The sequence below is a fragment of the Salmo trutta genome, chromosome 22 (assembly GCF_901001165.1).
Source record: "Salmo trutta chromosome 22, fSalTru1.1, whole genome shotgun sequence".
Lineage (NCBI taxonomy): Eukaryota > Metazoa > Chordata > Actinopteri > Salmoniformes > Salmonidae > Salmo > Salmo trutta.
Window position 1 is genome coordinate 14,964,576 of NC_042978.1, and position 22,334 is coordinate 14,986,909.

At 45.0% G+C, this 22,334-nt stretch overlaps 1 protein-coding gene across 3 annotated transcripts in view; it reads left to right on the forward strand.

Moving 5' to 3' along the window:
- LOC115158183 (fibrillin-2) overlaps positions 1 to 22,334 on the forward strand; it is a 90,481-nt gene that overhangs the window by 45,470 nt on the left and 22,677 nt on the right. For all 3 annotated transcript variants that reach the window (XM_029706811.1, XM_029706810.1, XM_029706813.1), the window contains exons 10-26: positions 3,213 to 3,365; positions 8,640 to 8,876; positions 10,911 to 11,048; positions 11,297 to 11,416; positions 11,564 to 11,689; positions 11,795 to 11,917; positions 12,339 to 12,614; positions 12,865 to 12,918; positions 13,167 to 13,292; positions 15,384 to 15,509; positions 17,317 to 17,436; positions 18,215 to 18,352; positions 18,455 to 18,505; positions 18,703 to 18,828; positions 18,968 to 19,195; positions 19,469 to 19,594; positions 22,064 to 22,192. In XM_029706811.1, coding sequence (XP_029562671.1) covers positions 3,213 to 3,365; positions 8,640 to 8,876; positions 10,911 to 11,048; positions 11,297 to 11,416; positions 11,564 to 11,689; positions 11,795 to 11,917; positions 12,339 to 12,614; positions 12,865 to 12,918; positions 13,167 to 13,292; positions 15,384 to 15,509; positions 17,317 to 17,436; positions 18,215 to 18,352; positions 18,455 to 18,505; positions 18,703 to 18,828; positions 18,968 to 19,195; positions 19,469 to 19,594; positions 22,064 to 22,192 — 2,397 coding nt within the window. The remainder of the gene's footprint in view (positions 1 to 3,212; positions 3,366 to 8,639; positions 8,877 to 10,910; positions 11,049 to 11,296; positions 11,417 to 11,563; positions 11,690 to 11,794; positions 11,918 to 12,338; positions 12,615 to 12,864; positions 12,919 to 13,166; positions 13,293 to 15,383; positions 15,510 to 17,316; positions 17,437 to 18,214; positions 18,353 to 18,454; positions 18,506 to 18,702; positions 18,829 to 18,967; positions 19,196 to 19,468; positions 19,595 to 22,063; positions 22,193 to 22,334) is intronic.

The following is a 22,334-nucleotide window of genomic DNA, read 5'->3' on the forward strand; positions in this document are numbered from 1 at the left end:
GTTGCAGTTAGCAGATGTGTGCAAACAGGGGTGGGGAACATAGTGTATAAAAGGCGTTTAGCTTGTCTGTGTAGATTAAGATAGCTGACGTTGCCACCATTGTCTGTTCCTTCCTGCAAGTTTCCACACAGAGGAGTTCATACAGATAGTACAAACGGGATGTCACATACTGAGGTCGCACCCGGCTCTTATCTGTAGGCCCAGACTTATAACTCAGACACAAGACAACAAGCCTGCATCAGAAAAAAACACTAGCATATAACAATGGGCAATGGTAAAAACAGCATATTAGGTCTAATTGTGTAATTTTCCAACACATTTCCTCCCTTTTGAGACTAAGGCTCAACCTAATGGAGAAAAAAAGCATTTTCATCAAACAAGCATTAACATGATTTGGAAAGAGGGAAAAGGAAAGACTTTCTTACACTTAGCATATTACAGTTGTAAATTACCTCTGTTGTCATTGAGTTTCAAACCTTCACATAGTGCAATTCATTCTCAGAAGGGGGAAAGGAACAGGAATTAAACATCAGTACATGCTTCATCCCCACACACAAGGCAATCATTTCACTGTAAGGTCTACAGCTGTTGTATTCGGCGCATGTGACAAATAAAATTTGATTTGATTTGAATCGAATCGCCTCATTGACTGTCTACATTGCCATGTGAGCACCATTTACATGACCCGCGTAGTGGGCATGGCTTATGAACATGCTGCAAAATTAACTCGATGTTTTTACCTTGGTGTTATGGATTATCACCGTCTTCATCAGACATGTAATCAGGCATAGGAAAGTAAATTGGGTTCAGGGGTCAGTAATGGTATGGCGAGAATAGTGTCAATGGTTTTGCTTTACAATTTCTATAATAAGCATTCTAGAATAAGCATTTTTGCAAAAAAGATAACTAAGCCATAAATCAGCCAATGAAATATTGTAGCTCCCATAACACCAAACAATGACTGAACCCATCCAAACGGACTCCAATCGTTGTCTGATTGGTGTTCGTTTGCGAGATCACCGCTGAGCTCTTTCAGATGTTCCATGACAATAGTCAAGTTACCTTCACCCCGGGTATGAATGTACAGCAATGGTCACCTATCATTTGGCACCCTCTGCAGGAGATGTGATGGTACTACTACAGCAAACTGCCCTTCTGGTGAGGTGGCCTCCGGTATACAGACTCAACGTGGAGCACTGATTGGTGGCTATTATTTCAAGTGTTGTACCTTCTTTAACAAACTCCTCACTGAAAGTTGACAAAAGTGTCTGAAATCACAACACTATCTCTGCAACTAACACCCTTATGCAAACATTCTGTCTCAAATACATGCCCTGTATGTACTTAGCCTCCTGTTACAAAACATTTGCACATAAATCATTCCATCTAGCCCATAACATATTAGTCACTACTGCTAGTTCACTTATATAGTTATAAACATACTAAAACAAGCTTAAGTCAATTGTACTGTATCATCCAGAAAGTTATATGTATTGATGCGCTTTAACATTTGAATTCTGATAACATGGTAAAACAAAACCCCTACTATCAATGTCCCCATCATGGTTATACAACCCACATTTAGAATGACAGTTTTCAGTGCTCCACGTTGAGTCTATCACTCATATTCAAGACCCTAAAATTAGCACACACCGACACGGTTAGAATGCACATTTACAAACATGGGACCATATATTATCAGTATTAACGGTTCTCATTTACAGCCCCCATTTGTCCCTGTTTTACTGTCGCCAGTGGTATGTTAATGACAGATCGGTATCTCAATGCATTTGATGCATTTCCCGGTGTGTGAATCTCCAAAATCAACGTGATACCCCAAATAAACAGTTTAGAGCAACCCTAAATGAATTTACAGGCACAGTTGACCACCCCCCTCCTTCCCGGCGCTCTTCTTCTGGCGTTTCTTCATGTTCCTCTTCAGAAAGTGTTTCAGTTCGTCCTCCCAATGGCACATGTTCAAAGTGGATGGCCCTTGATAATGTCTCTCACCTGAGCCACCACTGTCCTTTACAGTCCATTATGTCTTTTCCTACCAGTAAGCCAGCAGCATGAGAGAAGTTTGGACGGGATCTCTCTCCATGCTCACTCCACGTGGACTCATGTCGCACTCCTGAGAGAAAAGGCATGAGAGAAAAGGCAGCTAATATCTTCGACTGGATGTGGTGTACAGGTTGCTGGCTCGGACTCAGGTCTCATGGTAGAAGTGGTGAAGGACAAGGTCCAGTCTTCAGCCAGTTAGGGGGGGTGAAGTTCACACTGTTCTCGTCAATTTATTTCTTCCATACATCAAGATACCATCTGTAGTCACTATCGCCATAACTTCGAGAGAGGACAGAACAAAACAACAGTTTAAGACATTCCTGATTCTGGAATTTCAGATGATTTATTCACCGTATGACAAATTAATACATTCCCAGTTTTTTTAATACCAACATTTCTAAGACAAATGTCAAAGAGCATAACAACACACTTGTTCAAACCATTTTGCAAATTTGCTTATACTCCCTCATACTGCCGACCTCCCTGCAGAGTTACCCCTTAGGGAGAAATTTTGTATCAAAACAAGACAAAAACAAACAACATCCTAGTTTGTCTAATTTTGTAATTTTCCACGACACTCCCCCTTCCCCCTCTCTCCCTCTGTCTTTCCACCTACACTTTCATCTGCATTACACACACAAACACACGCATGCACCAAGGGACCCTCACTTCTTCTCCACCTACCCGAACACACCCTTTCCCTCCCCCTTCCTCCCCCAGCCTATTGACCCTGACCTGAGGGACGGCTGTTAGTTGTAACCTCCTCAGGGCTGAAGGAACCACACCTCCATCCCTACTCCCAATTGTGTATCATCTTTGTGGTAGGGAGGTGATTGTCAAGCTTTTTTGTGCTAATAGCTTTAGAATTTTCTTGTGATCCTGAAGAATGTACAAACTCTTGTTTCCCGTCACAATCATACACTGTGACCCAGTAGAAGCTGGGTTTATACCTTGTCACCAGAGTATTTACAGTATGGTAAAGTATGTGCATTATAACATGGTCTGCCTAACATGAAATGTTCTACATGACCTGGAAGTCAAACGTGTTTACAACATCATGAGCGATTTGAGTGACTCACCCTGAAGCATACTGACCTCTCCTCCCAACTCTCTTTCTCTCTTCCTTCTCCCTCCATCCTCTCCTCCCTCAGACCAGCGTGTGGGCACGTGTTTCTCAGCGTTAGCGAGTGGGCGCTGTGCAGGTGACCTGCAGGGCCAGTATACCAAGATGCAGTGCTGCTGTGACACGGGCCGCTGCTGGGCTTCTGGACAGATCCCTGAGATGTGCCCTGTCAGAGGTTCTGGTGAGTACATGCACGAACACTCACACACACTCTCTCCTCGTCTGTCTCAGACACACACACAACTTACGACTTCTAACCCACAGTCCAAACTCCCCTTTGCACTCAATTGCTGAGTTATTTTGTGCATGTGTTATGAATGAACACCTTGAATAGCTTGGATTGCCTGTCATTTAATTTTTTTATTTCACCTTTATTTAAGGTAGGCTAGTTGAGAACAAGTTCTCATTTACAACTGCGACCTGGCCAAGATAAAGCAAAGCTGTGTGACACAAACAATAACACAGAGTTACACATGGAATAAACACACATACAGTCAATAACACAATAGAAAAAAGTGTGTGCAAATGAGGTAAGATAAGGGAGGTAAGGCAATAAATAGGCCATAATGGTGAAATAATTACAATTTAGCAATTAAACACTGGAAGTGGTATATGTGCAGAAGATGAATGTGCAAGTAGAGATATTGGGGTGCAAAGGAGCAAAAATAAATAACAGTATTGGGATGAGGTAGTTGGATGGGCTATTAACAGATGAGCTATGTACAGGTGCAGTGATCTGTGAGCTGCTCTGACAGCTTGTGCTTAAAGTTAGTGAGGGAGATATGAGTCTCCAGCTTCAGTGATTTTTACAATTCGTTCCAGTCATTGACAGCAGAGAACTGGAAGGAAAGGCTGCCAAAAGAGGAATTGGCTTTGGGGGTGACCAGTGAAATATACCTGCTGGAGCGCGTGCTACGGGTGGGTACTGCTATGGTGACCAGTGAGCTGAGATAAGGCGGGGCTTTACCAAGCAAAGACGTATAGATGACCTGGAGCCAGTGGGTTTGGCGACGAATATGAAGCGAGGGCCAGCCAATGAGAGCATACAGATTGCAGTGGTGGGTAGTGTATGGGGCTTTGGTGACAGAACGGATGACACTGTGATAGACTGCATCCAATTTGCTGAGTAGAGTGTTGGAGGCTATTTTGTAAATGACATCGCCAAAGTCAAGGTTCGGCAGGATAGTCAGTTTTACGAGGGTATGTTTGGCAGCATGAGTGAAGGATGTTTTATTGTGAAATAGGAAGCCGATTCTATATTTAATTTTGGATTGGAGATGCTTAATGTGAGTCTGGAAGGAGAGTTTACAGTCTAACCAGACACCAAGGTATTTGTAGTTGTCCACATATTCGAGGTCAGAACCGTCCAGAGTAGTGATGCTGGACGGGCGGGCAGGTACGGGCAGCGATGGGTTGAAGAGCATGCATTTAGTTTTACTTGCATTTAAGAGCAGTTGGAGGCCATGGAAGGAGAGCTGTATGGCATTGAAGCTCGTCTGGAGGTTAGTTAACACAGTATCCAAAGAAGGGCCAGAAGTATACAGAATGGTGTCATTTGCGTAGAGGTGGATCAGAGAATCACCAGCAGCAAGAGCGACATCATTGATGTATACAGAGAAAAGAGTCGGACCGAGAATTGAACCCTGTGGCACCCCCATAGAGACTGCCAGAGGTCCGGACAACAGCCCCTCCGATTTTACACACTGAACTCTGTCTGAGAAGTAGTTGGTGAACCAGGCGAGGCAGTCATTTGAGAAACCAAGGCTGTTGAGTCTGCTGATAAGAATGTGGTGATTGACAAAGTCGAAAGCCTTGGCCAGGTCGATGAATACAGCTGCACAGTATTGTCTCCTATCGATGGCGGTTATGATATCATTTAGGACCTTGAGCGTGGCTGAGGTGCACCCATGACCAGCTCGGAACCCAATTGCATAGCGGAGAAGGTACGGTGGGATTCGAAATGGTCGGTGATCTGTTTGTAGGATAGATATAGGTCTGTAGCAGTTTGGGTCTAGAGTGTCTCCCCCTTTGAAGAGGGGGATGACTGCTCTAGACCCAAACTGTAACTGACAATGTAAGTGATCCCCGGTCCCACATCCCCTCACCGTGGACAAGGTGCTGAAGAGTATAACCTCATGACTAAAAACAAAAGGAGAAAGATGGAAAAGATCTGGGTGAAGACAATGACCGCGGTCTTGTCTATCTAGCTCACATGCAGTTGACGTCTGAAGTTTACATACACCTTAGCCAAATACATTTAAACTCAGTTTTTCACAATTCCTGACATTTAATCCTAGTAAAGATTCCCTGTCTTAGGTCAGTTAGGATCACCACTTTATTTTAAGAATGTGAAATGTCAGAATAATAGCAGAGAATGCTTTTTTCAGCTTTTATTTCTTTCATCACATTCCCAGTGGGTCAGGGCTTTGTGATGGGTCAGGGCTTTGTGATGGCCACTCCAATACCTTGACTTTGTTGTCCTTAAGCCATTTTGCCACAACTTTGGGAGCATGCTTGGGGTCATTGTCCATTTGGAAGAGCCATTTGCAACCAAGCTTTAACTTCCTGACTAATGTCTTGAGATGTTGCTTCAATATATCCACATGATTTCCCTTCCTCATGATGCCATCTAATTTGTGAAGTGCACCAGTTCCTCCTGCAGCAAAGCACCCCCACAACATGATGCTGCCACCCCCGTGCTTCACGGTTGGGATGGCTTGCAAGCCTCCCCCTTTTCCGCCAAACACAATGATGGTCATTATGGCCAAACTGTTCTATTTTTGTTTCATCAGACCAGAGGACATTTCCCCAAAAAGCACAATCTTTGTCCCCATGTGCAGTTGCAAAACATAGTCTGGCTTTTTTTATGGCGGTTTTGGAGCAGTGGCTTCTTCCTTGCTGAGCGGCCTTTCAGATTATGTCGATATAGGACTCGTTTTACTGTGGATATAGATACATTTGTACCTGTTTCCTCCAGCATCTTCACAAGGTCCTTGCTGTTGTTCTGGGATTGATTTGCACTTTTTGCACCAAAGTACGTTCATCTCTAGGAGACAGAACGCGTCTCCTTCCTGAGTGGTATGGCGGCTGCGTGGTCCCATGGTGTTTAAACTTGCGTACTATTGTTTGTACAGATGAACGTGGTACCTTCAGGCATTTGGAAATTGCTCCCAAGGATGAACCAGACTTGTGGAGGTCTACATTTTTTTCTGAGGTCTTGGCTAATTTCTTTTGATTTTTCCATGATGAAAGCAAAGAGGCACTGAGTTTGAAGGTAGGCCTTGAAATACATCCACAGGTACACCTCCAGTTGACTCAAATGATGTCAATTAGCCTATCAGAAGCTTCTAAATCCATGACATCATTTTCTGGAATTTTCCAAGCTGTTTAAAGGCACAGTCAACTTAGTGTATGTAAACTTCTGACCCACTGACCCAATTGTGATACAGTGAGTTATAAGTGAAATAATTTGTCTGTAAACAATTGTTGGAAAAATAACTTGTGTCATGCACAAGATAGATATCCTATCCGACTTGCCAAAACTATAGTTTGTTAACAAGAAATTTGTGGAGTGGTTGAAAAACGAGTTTTAATGACTCCAACCTAAGTGTATGTAAACTTCCGACTTCAACTGTACATACATCGACATAAACATAGATCCGATCAGGTTTTTACATATACAGTGCCTTACAAAAGTATTCACCCCCTTGGCGTTTTTCCTATTTTGTTGCATTACAACCTGTAATTTAAATGGATTTTTATTTGGATTTCATGTAATGGACATACACAAAATTGTCAAAATTGTTGAAGTGAAATGAAAAAATTGAAAAGTGGTGCGTGCATATGTATTCACCCCCTTTGCTATCAAGCCCCTAAATAAGATCTGGTGCAACCAATTACCTTCAGAAGTCACATAATTAGTTAAATAAAGTCTACCTGTGTGATATCTAAGTGTCACATGATCTGTCGCATGATCTCAGTATATACACCTGTTCTGAAAGGCCCCAGAGTCTGCAACACCACTAAGCAAGGGGCACCACCAAGCAAGCGGCAATATGAAGACCAAGGAGCTCTCCAAACAGGTCAGGGACCAAGTTGTGGAGAAGTACAGATCAGGGTTGGGCTATAAAGAAATATCTGAAACTTTGAACATCCCACAGAGCACCATTAAATCCATTATAAAAAAAATGGAAAGAATATGGCACCACAGCAAACCAAGTGAGGGCCGCCCACCAAAACTCACAGACCAGGCAAGGAGGGCATTAATCAGAGAGGCAACAAAGATAACCCTGAAGGAGATGCAAAGCTCTACAGCAGAGATTGGAGTATCTGTCCATAGGACCAGTTTAAGCCGTACGCTCCACAGAGCTGGGCTTTATGGAAGAGTGGCCAGAAAAAAGTAATTGCTTAAAGAAAAGATTAATCAAACACATTTGGTGTTCGCCAAAAAGCATGTGGGAGACCCCCCAAACATATGGAATAAGCTACTCTGGTCAGATGAGACCAAAATTGAGCTTTTTTGGCCATCAAGGAAAACGCTATGTTTGGGGCAAACCCAACACCTCTCATCACCCCGAGAACACCATCACAACAATGAAGCATGGTGGTGGCAGCATCATGCTGTGGGGATGTTTTTCATCAGCAGGGACTGGGAAACTAGTCAGAATTTAAGGAATGATGGATGGAGCTAAATATAAGGAAATTCTTGAGGGAAACCTGTTTCATTCTTCCAGAGATTTGAGACTGGGATGGAGGTTCCCCTTCCAGCAGGACAATGACCCTAAGCATACTGCTAATTCAACACTTGAGTGGTTTAAGGGGAAACATTTAAATGTCTTGGAATGGCCTAGTCAAAGCCCAGACCTCAATCCAATTGATAATCTGTGGTATGATTTAATGATTGCTGTACACCAGCGGAACCCATCCAACTTGAAGGAGCTGGAGCAGTTTTGCCTTGAAGAATGGGCAAAATCCCAATGGCTAGATGTGCCAAGCTTATAGAGACATACCCCAAGAGACTTGCAGCTGTAATTGCTGCAAAAGGTGGCTCTACAAAGTATTGACTTTGGGGGGGTGAATAGTTATGCACGCTCAAGTTTTCTGTTTTTTTGTCTTATTTCTTGTTTGTTTCACAATAAAACCTATTTTGCATCTTCAAAGTGGTAGGCATATTGTGTAAATCAAGTGATACAAACCCCCCAAAAATCTATTTTAATTCCAGGTTGTAAGGCAACTTTTGCAAGCCACTGTACCTCCCCATTTTCCAGCCATAATCATGCCTGGGCATTGTTCTAATGTGTGAGTTTATGCAACCATTTACCCATTTACAGTATATACTTTCAAAATAGGTCAAAATGACCCAAACCATAACAAAACAACATATTGAGGTAAATGTGTGTATGGGAGTCATTTGAAGATGAACCAACATTAACCCTTTCCATGCTCTCTCCTGTAGATGAGTACAGAAGGCTGTGCATCGATGGGGTTCCCCATGGCACAGGTAACGGAGGTTTCCCCCATGGTGGTGGCAGCAACGGTAACGGTTACAGCTATGGCTACAAGCTCAACCTAAACGGACCTAATGGCAATGGTCACCATGGCAACGGAGGAGGAATTGGAGGAGGGGGACATGGAGGAGGAGGAGGAGGAGGAGGAAATGGTTTCGGAGGAAACGGTGGGGGGCGTAATATCGGTGAGTTGGTTGGGCCGTGAAAAGTGTCAATTGGGTAGTGTTTGGTGGTTTTACGTTTTGTATCAGAGATATTAGATATTGTTTAAACCATAGAGATTATATAAAATTACTAATAGTTTAATTCAAAATTCTATGGTTTAAACTGAGTATACAGTGCATTCGGAAAGTATTCAGACCCCATTACTTTTTTCCACATTTTGTTACGTTATAGCCTTATTCTAAAATGGATTAAATTGTTTTTTTCCCCCTCATCAATCTATACACAATACTCCATAATGACAAAGCAAAAAAAGAATTAATATTATGTTTGCAAATGTATAAACCCTGAGGAAGGCAGTGTGGTGCCGAAACGTTGGTAAATACCCATTAAATTGCTGGGAGATTATACATGGAGTGTGAGACTTTCTTTATTTTGATAGTTTATAGTTTATTTGCCGTTAGTCAGCACCTCCACACAAACTATTATTCTGGCAGCTGAGGGTTTTTTTCTTCTTTTTTTTCTTTCTTTTTTCTTTTTTTTTGCAAATGTATAAAAAAATGAAATATCACATTTACGTAAGTATTCAGATCCTTTACTTAGTACTTTGTTGAAGCACCCTTGGTGGCAATCACAGCCTCGAGTCTTGGCACACTTGTATTTGGGGAGTTTATCTATATATTGGGGAGTTTATCTATATATCCTTCTCTGCAGATCCTCTCAAGCTCTGTCAGCTTGGATGGGGAGCAGGTCTCTCCAGAGATGTTCGATCGGGCTCAAGTCTGGGCTCTAGCTGGGTCACTCAAGGACATTCAGAGACTTGTCCCCAAGCCACTCCTGCGTTGTCTTGGCTGTGTGCTTAGGGTCGTTGTCCTGAGCACTCTGGAGCAGGTTTTCTTCAAGGATCTCTCTGTACTTTGCTCCGTTCATCTTTCCCTCGATCCTGACTAGTCTCCCAGTCCCTGCCGCTGAAAAACATCCCCACAGCATGATGCTGCCACCACCATGCTTCACCATAGGGATGGTGCCAGGTTTCCTCCCGACGTGATGCTTGGCATTCAGGCCAAAGAGTTCTTATCTTATTTCTCATTGTCTGAGAGTCTTTAAATGCCTTTTGGCAAACTCCAAGCGGGCTGTCATGTGCCTTTTACTGAGTCGTGGCTTCCATCTCGCCACTCTTCCATAAAGGCCTGATTGATAGAGTGCTGCAGAGATGGTTGTCCCTCTGGAAGGTTCTCCCATCTCCACAGAGGAACTCTAGAGCTCTGTCAGAGTGACCATCGTGTTCTTGGTCCCTTCCCTGACCAAGGCCCAGGCGGCTAGCTCAAGGAAGAGTCTTGGTGGTTCCAAACTTCTTCCATGTAAGAATGATGGAGGCCACTATGTTCTTAGGGACCTTCAATGCTGCAGAAATATTTTGGTACCCTTCCCCAGATCTGTGCATCAACACAATCCTGTCTCGGAGCTCTACGGACAATTCCTTCAACCTCATGGCTTGGTTTTTGCTCTGACATGCACTGTCAACCGTGGGGCCTTATATAGACAGGTGTGTGCCTTTCCAAATCATGTCCAATCAATTGAATTTACCACAGGTGGACTCCAATCAAGTTGTAGAAACATCTCAAGGATGTTCAATGGAAACAGGATGCACCTGAGCTCAATTTCGAGTCTCATAGCAAAGGGTCAGTTTTTTATATGTAATAAATTTGCTACATTTTCTAAAAACCTGTTTCCGCTTTGTCATTATAGGGTATTGTGTGTAGATTGATGAGGATTATACATTTTTTATTTCATTTTAGGATACGGCTGTAACGTAACAAAATGTGGAAAAAGTCAAGGGGTCTGAATACTTTCCGAATGCAGTGTATAGCTTGTTGATCAGTTCATGGACCAGGTCTTTTGAAGAAGAGATTGTATCTTAATGAGACTCACCTGAATGTCAAAATAATGATGGGAGCAACTTTTCACCTCTTTTCGTCTTCTTCACTGTGTTTTTGAGAATAATAAACATTGTTTAGTAATGTCATGTAATTGTGTGTTCTGTTGTGTATCCTCAGTATCACTCAATGAGACCGTTGACGTGTGTAAACATTTCACCAACCTGTGTTTGAACGGACGCTGTATCCCCACCCCGACCAGCTACCGCTGTGAATGTAACATGGGCTACAGACAGGATGTACGCGGGGAGTGTATCGGTAAGCCCACTGCAAAGTCATTACAGTTAGGAAAATGACATGTACTCTACTACCATCTTCTGGCCACACATGGGACTTCTCTGGCTGATGTAAAACTCAGGGTAGCTTTACACATTAGCATTGATTCTAACCTTTTTTAACACATATGGGAGTGTTCAGATTTGTAATTGGAGCACCCTGGGTTTTACTGATGAACTCATCTCTCCTCCTCTCCCTCCTCTCTTCTCCTCCTCTCCTCCCTCCTTCAGATGTGGATGAGTGCGTCAGCAACCCCTGTGTCAATGGAGACTGTGTCAACACACCTGGGTCGTACCACTGCAAGTGTCACGAAGGCTACCAGGGCACCCCCACCAAACAATCCTGCATTGGTATGTTCCAATCACTCACCATGATCATTTTTTATTCCAACAGTTGGATGGTATGGATAGACTGGGTACGTTGGCCTGACGGTGTCCAGAACAGAAACAGACTGGTACCTAACCTGGCTAACAGTCAAACTCCCCTCCCCTCCACAGATATTGACGAGTGCATCGTGAACGGAGTGATGTGTCGTAACGGACGTTGTGTCAACACTGGCGGAAGCTTCCAGTGCATCTGCAACGCTGGCTTTGAACTCACTCCTGATGGAAAGAACTGCATCGGTAACGATGGACATTCATTTATATATTCAACCTACGGAATCTGTGGTAGATTATTGCACAACTAGGCCATTATAAATGAAAGCGTGTCTCCCTGCGCTCTTCCAGATCATGATGAGTGTGCCACCACCAACATGTGTCTCAATGGAATGTGTATCAATGAGGATGGTAGCTTCAAGTGTATCTGTAAACCTGGCTTTGCCCTGGCACCTAACGGACGCTACTGCACAGGTATGTCATCTACCATACACTAGTTGCAGATATCTGAAGTCAACAGAGTTGCAGTTGATAGCTGACCCACTGGATCACTTGTTGATAGTCTGATCAACATCGATAGCAGTGGAGGCTGGTGGGAGGAGCTATAGGAGGACGGGCTCATTGTAATGGCTGGAATGGAATCAATGGAACGGAGTCAAACATGTGGATTCCATATGTTTGATACTGTTCCATTGGTTCCATTCCAGCCGTTAACAATGAGCCCGTCCTCCCATAGCTCCTCCCACCAGCCTCCTATGATCTACAGATCATCTTCAAGGGAGTAGATTGCTCCTGGAGGGATTAATAAAGTGTTATTGAAGTGATTATCTAAATGAAATAAGGCTATACAATTATTTACTGTATTGCTTCCTTTCTTCTCTCCTTCCTCCCTCAGACATTGATGAGTGCCAGACCCCAGGCATCTGTATGAACGGACGCTGTATCAACTCTGAGGGCTCCTTCCGCTGTGAGTGCCCACCGGGCCTGGCCATTGACGTGGACGGGAGAGTGTGTGTGGACACACACATGCGCACCACCTGCTACGGCGCCATCAAGATGGGCACATGCTCACGGCCCTTCCCTGGCGCCGTCACCAAGTCTGAGTGCTGCTGTGCCAGTCCTGAACACGGCTTCGGAGAGCCCTGCCTGCCCTGCCCTGCCCGCAACTCAGGTGACCAAACCTAACCCTACCCCACCAGCAAGCATCAGTGGTTTACGTGTGCTGTTATTAAGATCCTGTTAGCTCTGTTTCAGAATTGCTTCACTTCACAATCCAGTTCAGATTCCAGGCTAAGATCCTGTAGAACTCTACCAAATACTGCAGAAGTGATTGTTAGAATTATAATGTAAATTGTGTTTTTTTTTTTTTTACACTGGATGTATTAGCAGGTGACTTACAGGTGTTTTTAATTGCCTTTCAGCTGAGTTCCAGGCCGTGTGCAGCAGTGGGATTGGCATCACCGCTGACGGCAGAGGTGAGTAATGTTACCGGTACGGTTTGATCTTAAGTCTGTGTGGTTTGGAGCCTGCCCTACTATCACTGCTAGTTATTCTGACATTTAACAGGCCTCCCCTCAAACATTCCAATGCGTCCCTCCGAAGTGTGTGACTTTCCCTCCGAATTTCAAATCAAAGAGTGAAAGAATACAATGAATATGTTTGTTGGAGAGAGCCTTAAGATGAGGCTGTGTCTCATGTGGGTTTGTCCTCTGTGTCTCTTCAGACATCAACGAGTGTGCCTTGGACCCTGACATCTGTCAGAACGGCATGTGTGAGAACCTGAGAGGGAGCTACCGCTGCATCTGTAACATCGGTTACGAGTCCGACTCCAGCGGAAAGAACTGCGTGGGTGAGTCCAGTCTTCCTGTATCCACTCTCCAATGCCTGCTGAGAAAAGCAGCGACCCAAATTAAAGTTTGTCACGTTTTCATATCTGAATAACAGTAGTCTGAAGTCAAACTGAGTTCCATATCTGAATAACAGTAGTCTGAAGTCAAACTGAGTTCCATATCTGAGTAACAGTAGTCTGAAGTCAAACTGAGTTCCATATCTGAATAACAGTAGTCTGAAGTCAAACTGAGTTCCATATCTGAGTAACAGTAGTCTGAAGTCAAACTGAGTTCCATATCTGAATAACAGTAGTCTGAAGTCAAACTGAGTTCCATATCTGAATAACAGTAGTCTGAAGTCAAACTGAGTTCCATATCTGAATAACAGTAGTCTGAAGTCAAACTGAGTTCCATATCTGAATAACAGTAGTCTGAAGTCAAATTGAGTTCCATATCTGAATAACAGTAGTCTGAAGTCAAACTGAGTTCCATATCTGCTGTACTTTCGTGGCCTTAACTTTGACGTATGAACAAAGTCGGATGACTAATCACCTATAATTTTAAACACTGGGGTTGATTGTTTTGGTTGGTTTGTGTTAGGGGAGAATGTGGTAAATTCAGCCAATTGGGTAAGTTGAGCCACCCTTGTTTCTAGGAAACCATACACAAAATTATTAAGTTGATCAAGTATTTAGGAAGAGGTCATCATTTCATGGAGTCTGTAAAGGAAGAAATCACATAGAAAATGTGTTAAGCAAGTTAGGTCCAAAAAACTAAACGTGTATCTAAATCAGGGTCTTCAACAGGTCGTTCGCGAGCTACCAGTATCTCCCAGCCCACCTATGAGTTACTCACCAAACAATTCTGAAAGTAGAAACATTTTATCATGTGTTCAATGCAAACTGTCATGAACATAAAGCTCCTGGGTTCTGTCCAATCAAAGCCACATTGCATTATCCGACCCTGGTTAGCCTCTATTGACTTAAAAACAGTGGTGTAAATTACTTTTAAAAAATATTTGAAAGTACCACTTAAGTAGTTTTTTGTGGTATCTGTACTTTACTTTACTATTTATATTTTTGACAACTTTTATTTTACTTCACTACATTCCTAAAGAAAATGATGTACTTTTTACTCCATACATTTTCCCTGACACCCAAAAGTACTCATTACATTTTGAATGCTTAGCAGGACAGGAAAATTGTCTAATTCACGCACTTATCAAGAGAATATCCCTGGTCATCCCTACTGCCTCTGACCTGGTGGACTCACTAAACACATGCTTCATTTGTAAATGATGTCTGAGTGTTTTCAGCGTAACCCTGGCTATCCGTAAATTAAAAAACAAGAAAATGGTGCCATATGGGTTTGATTAATATAAGGAATTTGAAATGATTTATACTTTTACTTCTACTTTTTATACTTAAGTATATTGTGGCAATTACATTTACTTTTGATACTTAAGTAAATTTAAAACCAAATACTTTTAGACTTTTACTCAAGTAGGATTGTACTGGGCAGCATTGACTTTTACTTGAGTAATTTTATATTAAGATATCTTGACTTTTACTCAAGTATGACAATTGGGTACTTTTCCCACCACTGCTTGAAAAGACAAACATAATCTGCCAATTAATTTCCAGCAATATTGACTATGTATGTCTGTTTGGTTCGCACATTTGTCAATCACTCCGTATGTAGCCAGTTAACGATGCTAATGGGATAGACATGATAGACATGGTTTTAATAAAGATAGACGTGGTTTTAAAAAGGTAGGTGTAATATTTCATTCGGTACAGAAGTTTGTAGGTGGCTTAACTTACCCTGTTTCGTGGCTCAACTTACCCCATATCCGGGGTAAATTGTGCCAAGAGACCACTTTTTGGTCACAAGCTATGTTTTCAAAACTGTAATGTTTACATGAATTCAGATTATTTCCAGGAAAACACAACATCCTGAAATATAGGTAGATATCTTTGTTAGAGAGAATACTATTTCCATTGACGGAGTGATGCTGTATGTAAAAAATGGCTCAACTTACCCCACTCTCCCCTACACTTGATAAGTCAACCATTTTGTTTTCTTCTCCTCGACTCTTTCATGTCTCCCAGACATCAACGAGTGTCTCGTGAACCGTCTGCTGTGTGACAACGGCCTGTGTAGAAACACTCCTGGCAGCTACACCTGCTCCTGTCCCAAAGGCTTCGTCTTCAAACCAGACTCTGAGACCTGTGAAGGTAAACACCTCATACAAACGCCAAAGGAGCAACAGTTCGTTTTGAAGACTCAATGCATTAAAACACTCTTCAGTGCTATTTCATACCTTGCAGCTGTCTAATCGTCTAGATGTGCATACACCTGCAACTGTTTTAACACTTAAACACACATGGAGAGAAGGTAGTCAAATAGACCATCAAAATATATGACCACATGTTTGCTTACATCCTCTGTCCTTGAACCAATTTCCATAACGTTTTCTGTCTTTGTTGTCATGACGTGACTTGCATTAATGTGATGACTGTTATTTATCAAGTCAACTAACTATGTTCAATTGTGACCAGATTAAATGAATCATGTAACAATTAACTCATTAGGAATTTGGGGCACCACGGAAGAAGTTGTTGAACGAGTTACCATCTCCCGAATTAAACTCTAGAATATATATATAAGTTATATATCAATAACAGTCACTTATTAATCATTACCTCATATCAGTCTCATTCTAAACGTCGCAGACTTCTTGAATCCGCAAGAACCCCAGCCTTTTCTGATTATTCAGTTCTACACAGTTTGATTTAATGTTTTATTTACTAACTAACTAAATAATAACACAGAATGCACATACACACTTACATGAGCCAAAAGTTCCTAGTGGACTGACAAGATATGACGGCTTGTTACACAATGGAGAGGGGGTGGGGAAAGAGAGAGATAGAGAAAGCACATTTGGGTAAGAAATGCAATGTATTTACGTGTAAGTTAAATGTCTTTGTTCGTTGTCTATCTCGGTTGAAACCAATCGATCCTTCTATGGAGAATTGCTCGATGGGTGTAAGGCTCTGATTGTCCACCAGAGGTCACAATGTCTTTCATAGTTGGCTGTGGCTTCAATGATTCACCAGTGATTGTCTGAGGTGAGCTTCTCACCTCTTTTCTTCCTCAGGTAGGTAGTCAATGTTCTAGACCCCTTTACATGCACAGCTGCAGACTGTCAATGTTTTGGTCTAGTGAGGTTATCTTCTTCACCTTGTGTTGAGAGTTTCTAACCATTTCAACGTGTAGCCACAGCTGCACGCTTTCTGGTCTTAGAGTTTCAATCTTGTAACGTTTAGCTCACGCTTCACGTCTGCTGGTCTGGTATGTTAATTCTTAGCGAGTCCTTTTAAGCACTGGTCGAAAAGGGTGGTTCCATCACACTGACACGCTCTTCTGACCTCATTCGGGGGCGTGGCTTAGTTAATGTGCAACGGACATGAAAACTATGATCTCGTTAGAAAACTAAAATCACCTTCATATCTTAACAAAGATTGTTTCGTCATTCTTCATATTGTATTAGCAACATACTGGATGGAAACTTGACAGCTAGAATGTGTTTCCTTCCTAAGTTACAATATACAGTTTTTAATAACATCACAAAATGAAAAGCAATCTGACATTATTATTAAGATCACCACTAACCATTCTTAACATTCCTATCTTAGAAACTTTTTGGGGCGTTATAGTTTTGGCAGCAAAAGTTTCCTGGAGGACAAAGGCATTCCTTTGGTTGGTACTGAAGAGCAGGAGAGGATTCTCTGCTGCATAAGATTTACGTTTGGCGTGAGGTGTCATAAAACCGGCCCAGAGTCGGCCTCTCCTCTCCTGTGGGTGAGCGAGGGGTCTGGCTATCTGTCAGCCATTTGCCAAGCTGATCTGAGATCTGAGGATCCTCGACCAGGAGAGTCATGACATTGTTGAAGTAAAAGCCTGTCTAGATGTTAAGGATGACCATTTAACTGTCTCTGCACTACCATACCTAACCCTGCTCTGGTCCATGTGTTTCAGATATCAACGAGTGTGACTCCAGTCCGTGTGTCAACGGAATCTGCCGCAACATCGCCGGGTCCTTCAACTGCGAGTGTTCCCACGGCAGCAAGCTGGACTCCACCAACACCATCTGTGTGGGTAAGAGGCCGAGGCGTCTGTCATAACTGGCCGACTTAAAATTGGACCCAAATTCATAAAACAACGGGGTCCTGAGGCAAACTTCTGTCAGAGAATCATCAAATAGACAGTCAGAGTAAGGAGTGGGATTTGAGCCAAGGTTTCGAGCCTCATAGGCGTTTTAGAAGGTTTATACCACTAAATAAACAAGTCGATGTCAGCTTTGGGAGCATGTCCAGACGCATCTGAACATCCATCTACAGATGTAATCTTGGATGAGTCATTCGAATAAATACCAACATGAGCCGGCCTTGTCAGTCTGATAGATTCCTGTACTTTCAAATATAGAACTGTTTTATTTTCAAAGCAGAGTCATTTATTTGGTTCAAAGTCAATCACTCGGCGGCAAGAATGTAAATTGTGGTCGAGTTTTTGGGTGGGCTCATGGTCTCGGGAGAGAAAATGCACATCCCGTTTGTTATGACTGTGCTCTCAGTCCATTAGGAGTGCCATAGCAAATTATTAAAGTCATTGATGCATGTGTCTTGGTATAAGCAGCTGTTGAAAGGGACACCTGTAGTTAGTTATTAACCACTGCCTGTAGTGTTGTGCTTGGAATGAATGGAGTATATCAATGAGACATGTGTTGATGCGTCACAGTACATTTGAATTGAAGGGCCTTTTCTTGGCTGGGTTCTCTTGATTACCTTCACTTACTGACATTCTCGCTCTTTTTTCCCTCTCCCTCTCTCCTCCCTTTCTCTTCCTTCTCTCTCTCCCCCCCTTCCTCCCTCTACAGACAGCATGAAGGGAACGTGCTGGCTGAACATCCAAGATGGCCGCTGTGAGGTCAACATCAACGGCGCCACGCTCAAGTCTGAGTGCTGCTCTACGCTGGGAGCCGCCTGGGGCAGTCCTTGTGAACGCTGCGAGATCGGTCAGTACGCACACAAACGCACACAGACTTGTAGACCAACACACTCCTAATGAAGATACTGAAGTGTGAGGTGTGTACTGTAACTGATGTCTCTCTCTACAGACACGGCCTGTTCCAGAGGGTTCGCTCGTATGAAGGGAGTCAACTGTGAAGGTAAAACCCGTATTGACCCCCACACACACTGCTGCTACTGTCTATTAGCCATTCTGTTGGTAGCAGACATTCTCACAGTCATAATGACCCTCTGTCGCCCTCCCTGTGGTATTCCACTCCCTCCCACAGAAACCGATGAGTCATACAGTACAGTCAGTCCTTTAATAACCCCCGATTCCCCCCCCCCCCCCCTCCAGACATCAATGAGTGTGAGGTGTTCCCGGGTGTGTGTACCAATGGGCGCTGTGTCAACACCCAGGGCTCCTTCCTCTGTGAGTGTGCTGAGGGTCTCACCCTGGACGGGAGCGGACGCACATGCGTGGGTAAGACAAGACCGTAACCAACGTAAACCTTGATAAACAAACCAATTCGTCACACAAATGTGGTCACCAAAAATATTAGCATCTTGAGCCTACTGTGTGGTCAGCAGTACTGCATGTCTGACCGCTGTCTGTCCCTCAGACGTGCGCAGCGAGCAGTGCTACATGAAGTGGCATGAGGATGAGTGTGGCGAGCCGCTGCCCGGGCGCTACCGCGTGGACATGTGCTGCTGCTCGGTGGGCGCGGCCTGGGGCATCGACTGTGAGGAGTGTCCCAAGGTGGGAACCCCGGAGTACAAGGCCATCTGCCCCCGAGGACCAGGCTTCGCCAACCGAGGAGACATCCTGACTGGCAGACCCTTTTACAAAGGTAGGGACTCATTGTTCAGTTTTCCTTGTCTGAATGTCATTTACACATTTAGGGTCTATCCCTACTAGACTGAGGAGCTACAAAGAGCAAGCCAAATGATCAAATGTACAGGTGCCAGCCATCCACAGCATCACATATCTAAACAGCTAGAAATGTATTTTGAGAAAATCATTACTGGATTAGATTTGGAAAAAATAGCACAGGTAAATTTCATGGGAATTCCATACACAGTTCACCCCTGACCCTTGGCATTATTCTGTTGTTCTCCTGCAGATGTGAATGAGTGTAAGGTGTTCAGCGGCCTGTGTTCTCACGGAACGTGTCGCAACACCATCGGCAGCTTCAAGTGTCGCTGCAGCAGCGGCTTCGCCCTCAACATGGAGGAGAGGAACTGCACCGGTACGAGAGAGAGAGAGAAAGCATAGTCATGTTTTTTTACAATACAAAAACATCTTAACTAATTACGGAGAAATATGTATCTTTAGTAAGTATCTTTGCATAAGATTTCTGTGGTACCTGAGAAAGTTTCAGGGTAAAAAAATTCACTTGTGCTACAAACTCACTTGACGACACTGTGTGTTGACACAGCTGAATTTCCTCATGAGATCAGTAAATTAAGGTTGAATATGATGTTTCCTCATGAGATCAGTAAATTAAGGTTGAATATGATATTTCTGTAATGTGCATTCTTTCCTGTCTCTCCTCCCTCTGTCTCTCCTCCCTATGTCTCCTCCCTCTGTCTCTCCCCCCTCTGTCTCTCCTCCCTATGTCTCTCCTTCCTCTCTCTCCTCCCTCTGTCTCTCCTCCCTCTGTCTCTCCCCCCTCTGTCTCTCCTTCCTCTCTCTCCTCCCTCTGTCTCTCCTCCCTCTGTCTCTCCTCCCTCTGTCTCTCCTCCCTATGTCTCTCCTTCCTCTCTCTCCTCCCTCTGTATCTCCCCCCTCTGTCTCTCCCCCCTCTGTCTCTCCTCCCTATGTCTCTCCTTCCTCTCTCTCCTCCCTCTGTATCTCCCCCCTCTGTCTCTCCCCCCTCTGTCTCTCCCCCCTCTGTCTCTCCTCCCTCTGTCTCTCCCCCCTCTGTCTCTCCTCCCTATGTCTCTCCTCCCTATGTCTCTCCTTCCTCTCTCTCCTCCCTCTGTCTCTCCTCCCTCTGTCTCTCCCCCCTCTGTCTCTCCCCCCTCTGTCTCTCCTCCCTATGTCTCTCCTCCCTCTGTCTCTCCCCCCTCTGTCTCTCCCCCCTCTGTCTCTCCTCCCTCTGTCTCTCCTCCCTCTGTCTCTCCTCCCTCTGTCTCTCCTTCCTCTCTCTCCTCTGTCTCTCTTCCCTCTGTCTCTCCCCCCTCTCTCTCCTCCCTCTGTCTCTCCTCCCTCTGTCTCTCCCCCGTCTGTCTCTCCTCCCTCTGTCTCTCCTCCCTCTCTCTTCCCTCTCCCCTCCCTCTGTCTCTCCCCCCTCTGTCTCTCCCCCCTCTGTCTCTCCTCCCTCTGTCTCTCCTCCCTCTGTCTCTCCTTCCTCTCTCTCCTCCCTCTGTCTCTCCTTCCTCTCTCTCCTCCCTCTGTCTCTCCTCCCTATGTCTCTCCTCCCTATGTCTCTCCTCCCTCTGTCTCTCCTCCCTCTGTCTCTCCTCCCTATGTCTCTCCTTCCTCTCTCTCCTCCCTCTGTCTCTCCACCCTCTGTATCTCCTCCCTCTGTCTCTCCCCCCTCTGTCTCTCCCCCCTCTGTCTCTCCCCCCTCTGTCTCTCCTCCCTATGTCTCTCCTTCCTCTCTCTCTCCTCCCTCTGTCTCTCCTCCCTCTGTCTCTCTCCTCCCTCTGTCTCTCCTCCCTATGTCTCTCCCCCCTCTGTCTCTCCTCCCTATGTCTCTCCTTCCTCTCTCTCCTCCCTCTGTCTCTCCTCCCTCTGTCTCTCCCCCCCTCTGTCTCTCCCCCCTCTGTCTCTCCTCCCTCTGTCTCTCCTCCCTCTCTCTCCTCCCTCTGTCTTTCCTCCCTCTGTCTCTCCCCCCTCTGTCTCTCCCCCTCTGTCTCTCCTCCCTCTCTCTCTCCTTCCTCTCTCTCCTCCCTCTGTCTCTCCCCCCTCTGTCTCTCCCCCCTCTGTCTCTCCTCCCTCTGTCTCTCCTCCCTCTGTCTCTCCCCCCTCTGTCTCTCCCCCCCTCTGTCTCTCCTCCCCATGTCTCTCCTTCCTCTCTCTCTCCCCCCTCTGTCTCTCCTCCCTCTGTCTCTCCCCCCTCTGTCTCTCCCCCCTCTGTCTCTCCCCCCTCTGTCTCTCCTCCCTATGTCTCTCCTCCCTCTCTCTCCTCCCTCTGTCTCTAATCCCTCTGTCTCTCCCCCCTCTGTCTCTCCCCCCTCTGTCTCTCCTCCCTCTCTCTCTCCTTCCTCTCTCTCCTCCCTCTGTCTCTCCCCCCTCTGTCTCTCCCCCCTCTGTCTCTCCCCCCTCTGTCTCTCCCCCCTCTGTCTCTCCTTCCTCTCTCTTCCCTCTCCCCTCCCTCTGTCTCTCCCCCCTCTGTCTCTCCCCCCTCTGTCTCTCCCCCCTCTGTCTCTCCTCCCTCTGTCTCTCACCCCTCTGTCTCTCCCCCCTCTGTCTCTCCTCCCTATGTCTCTCCTTCCTCTCTCTCCTTCCTCTCTCTCCTCCCTCTGTCTCTCCCCCCTCTGTCTCTCCTCCCTCTGTCTCTCCTCCCTCTGTCTCTCCTCCCTCTGTCTCTCCCCCCTCTGTCTCTCCCCCCTCTGTCTCTCCCCCGTCTGTCTCTCCTCCCTCTGTCTCTCCTCCCTCTCTCTTCCCTCTCTCCTCCCTCTGTATCTCCTCCCTCTCTCTTCCCTCTCTCCTCCCTCTGTCTCTCCCCCCGCTGTCTCTCCCCCGTCTGTCTCTCCTCCCACTCCCACAGATATTGACGAATGTCGTATCTCTCCGGACCTGTGTGGCCACGGCACCTGTGTGAACACCCCAGGCAGCTTCGAGTGTGAATGCTTCGAGGGCTACGAGAGCGGCTTCATGATGATGAAGAACTGCATGGGTGAGTGGGGGAACACACATATTACTCTCCAGCTGACTGGAGAGTGGGAGAACTTCCTCTGAGATCATTATTGACTGTTGACCTTGTTGCACTCTCTCCCTCTCTCTCTCTCTCTCTCTCCCTCTCTCCCGCTCTCTCTCTC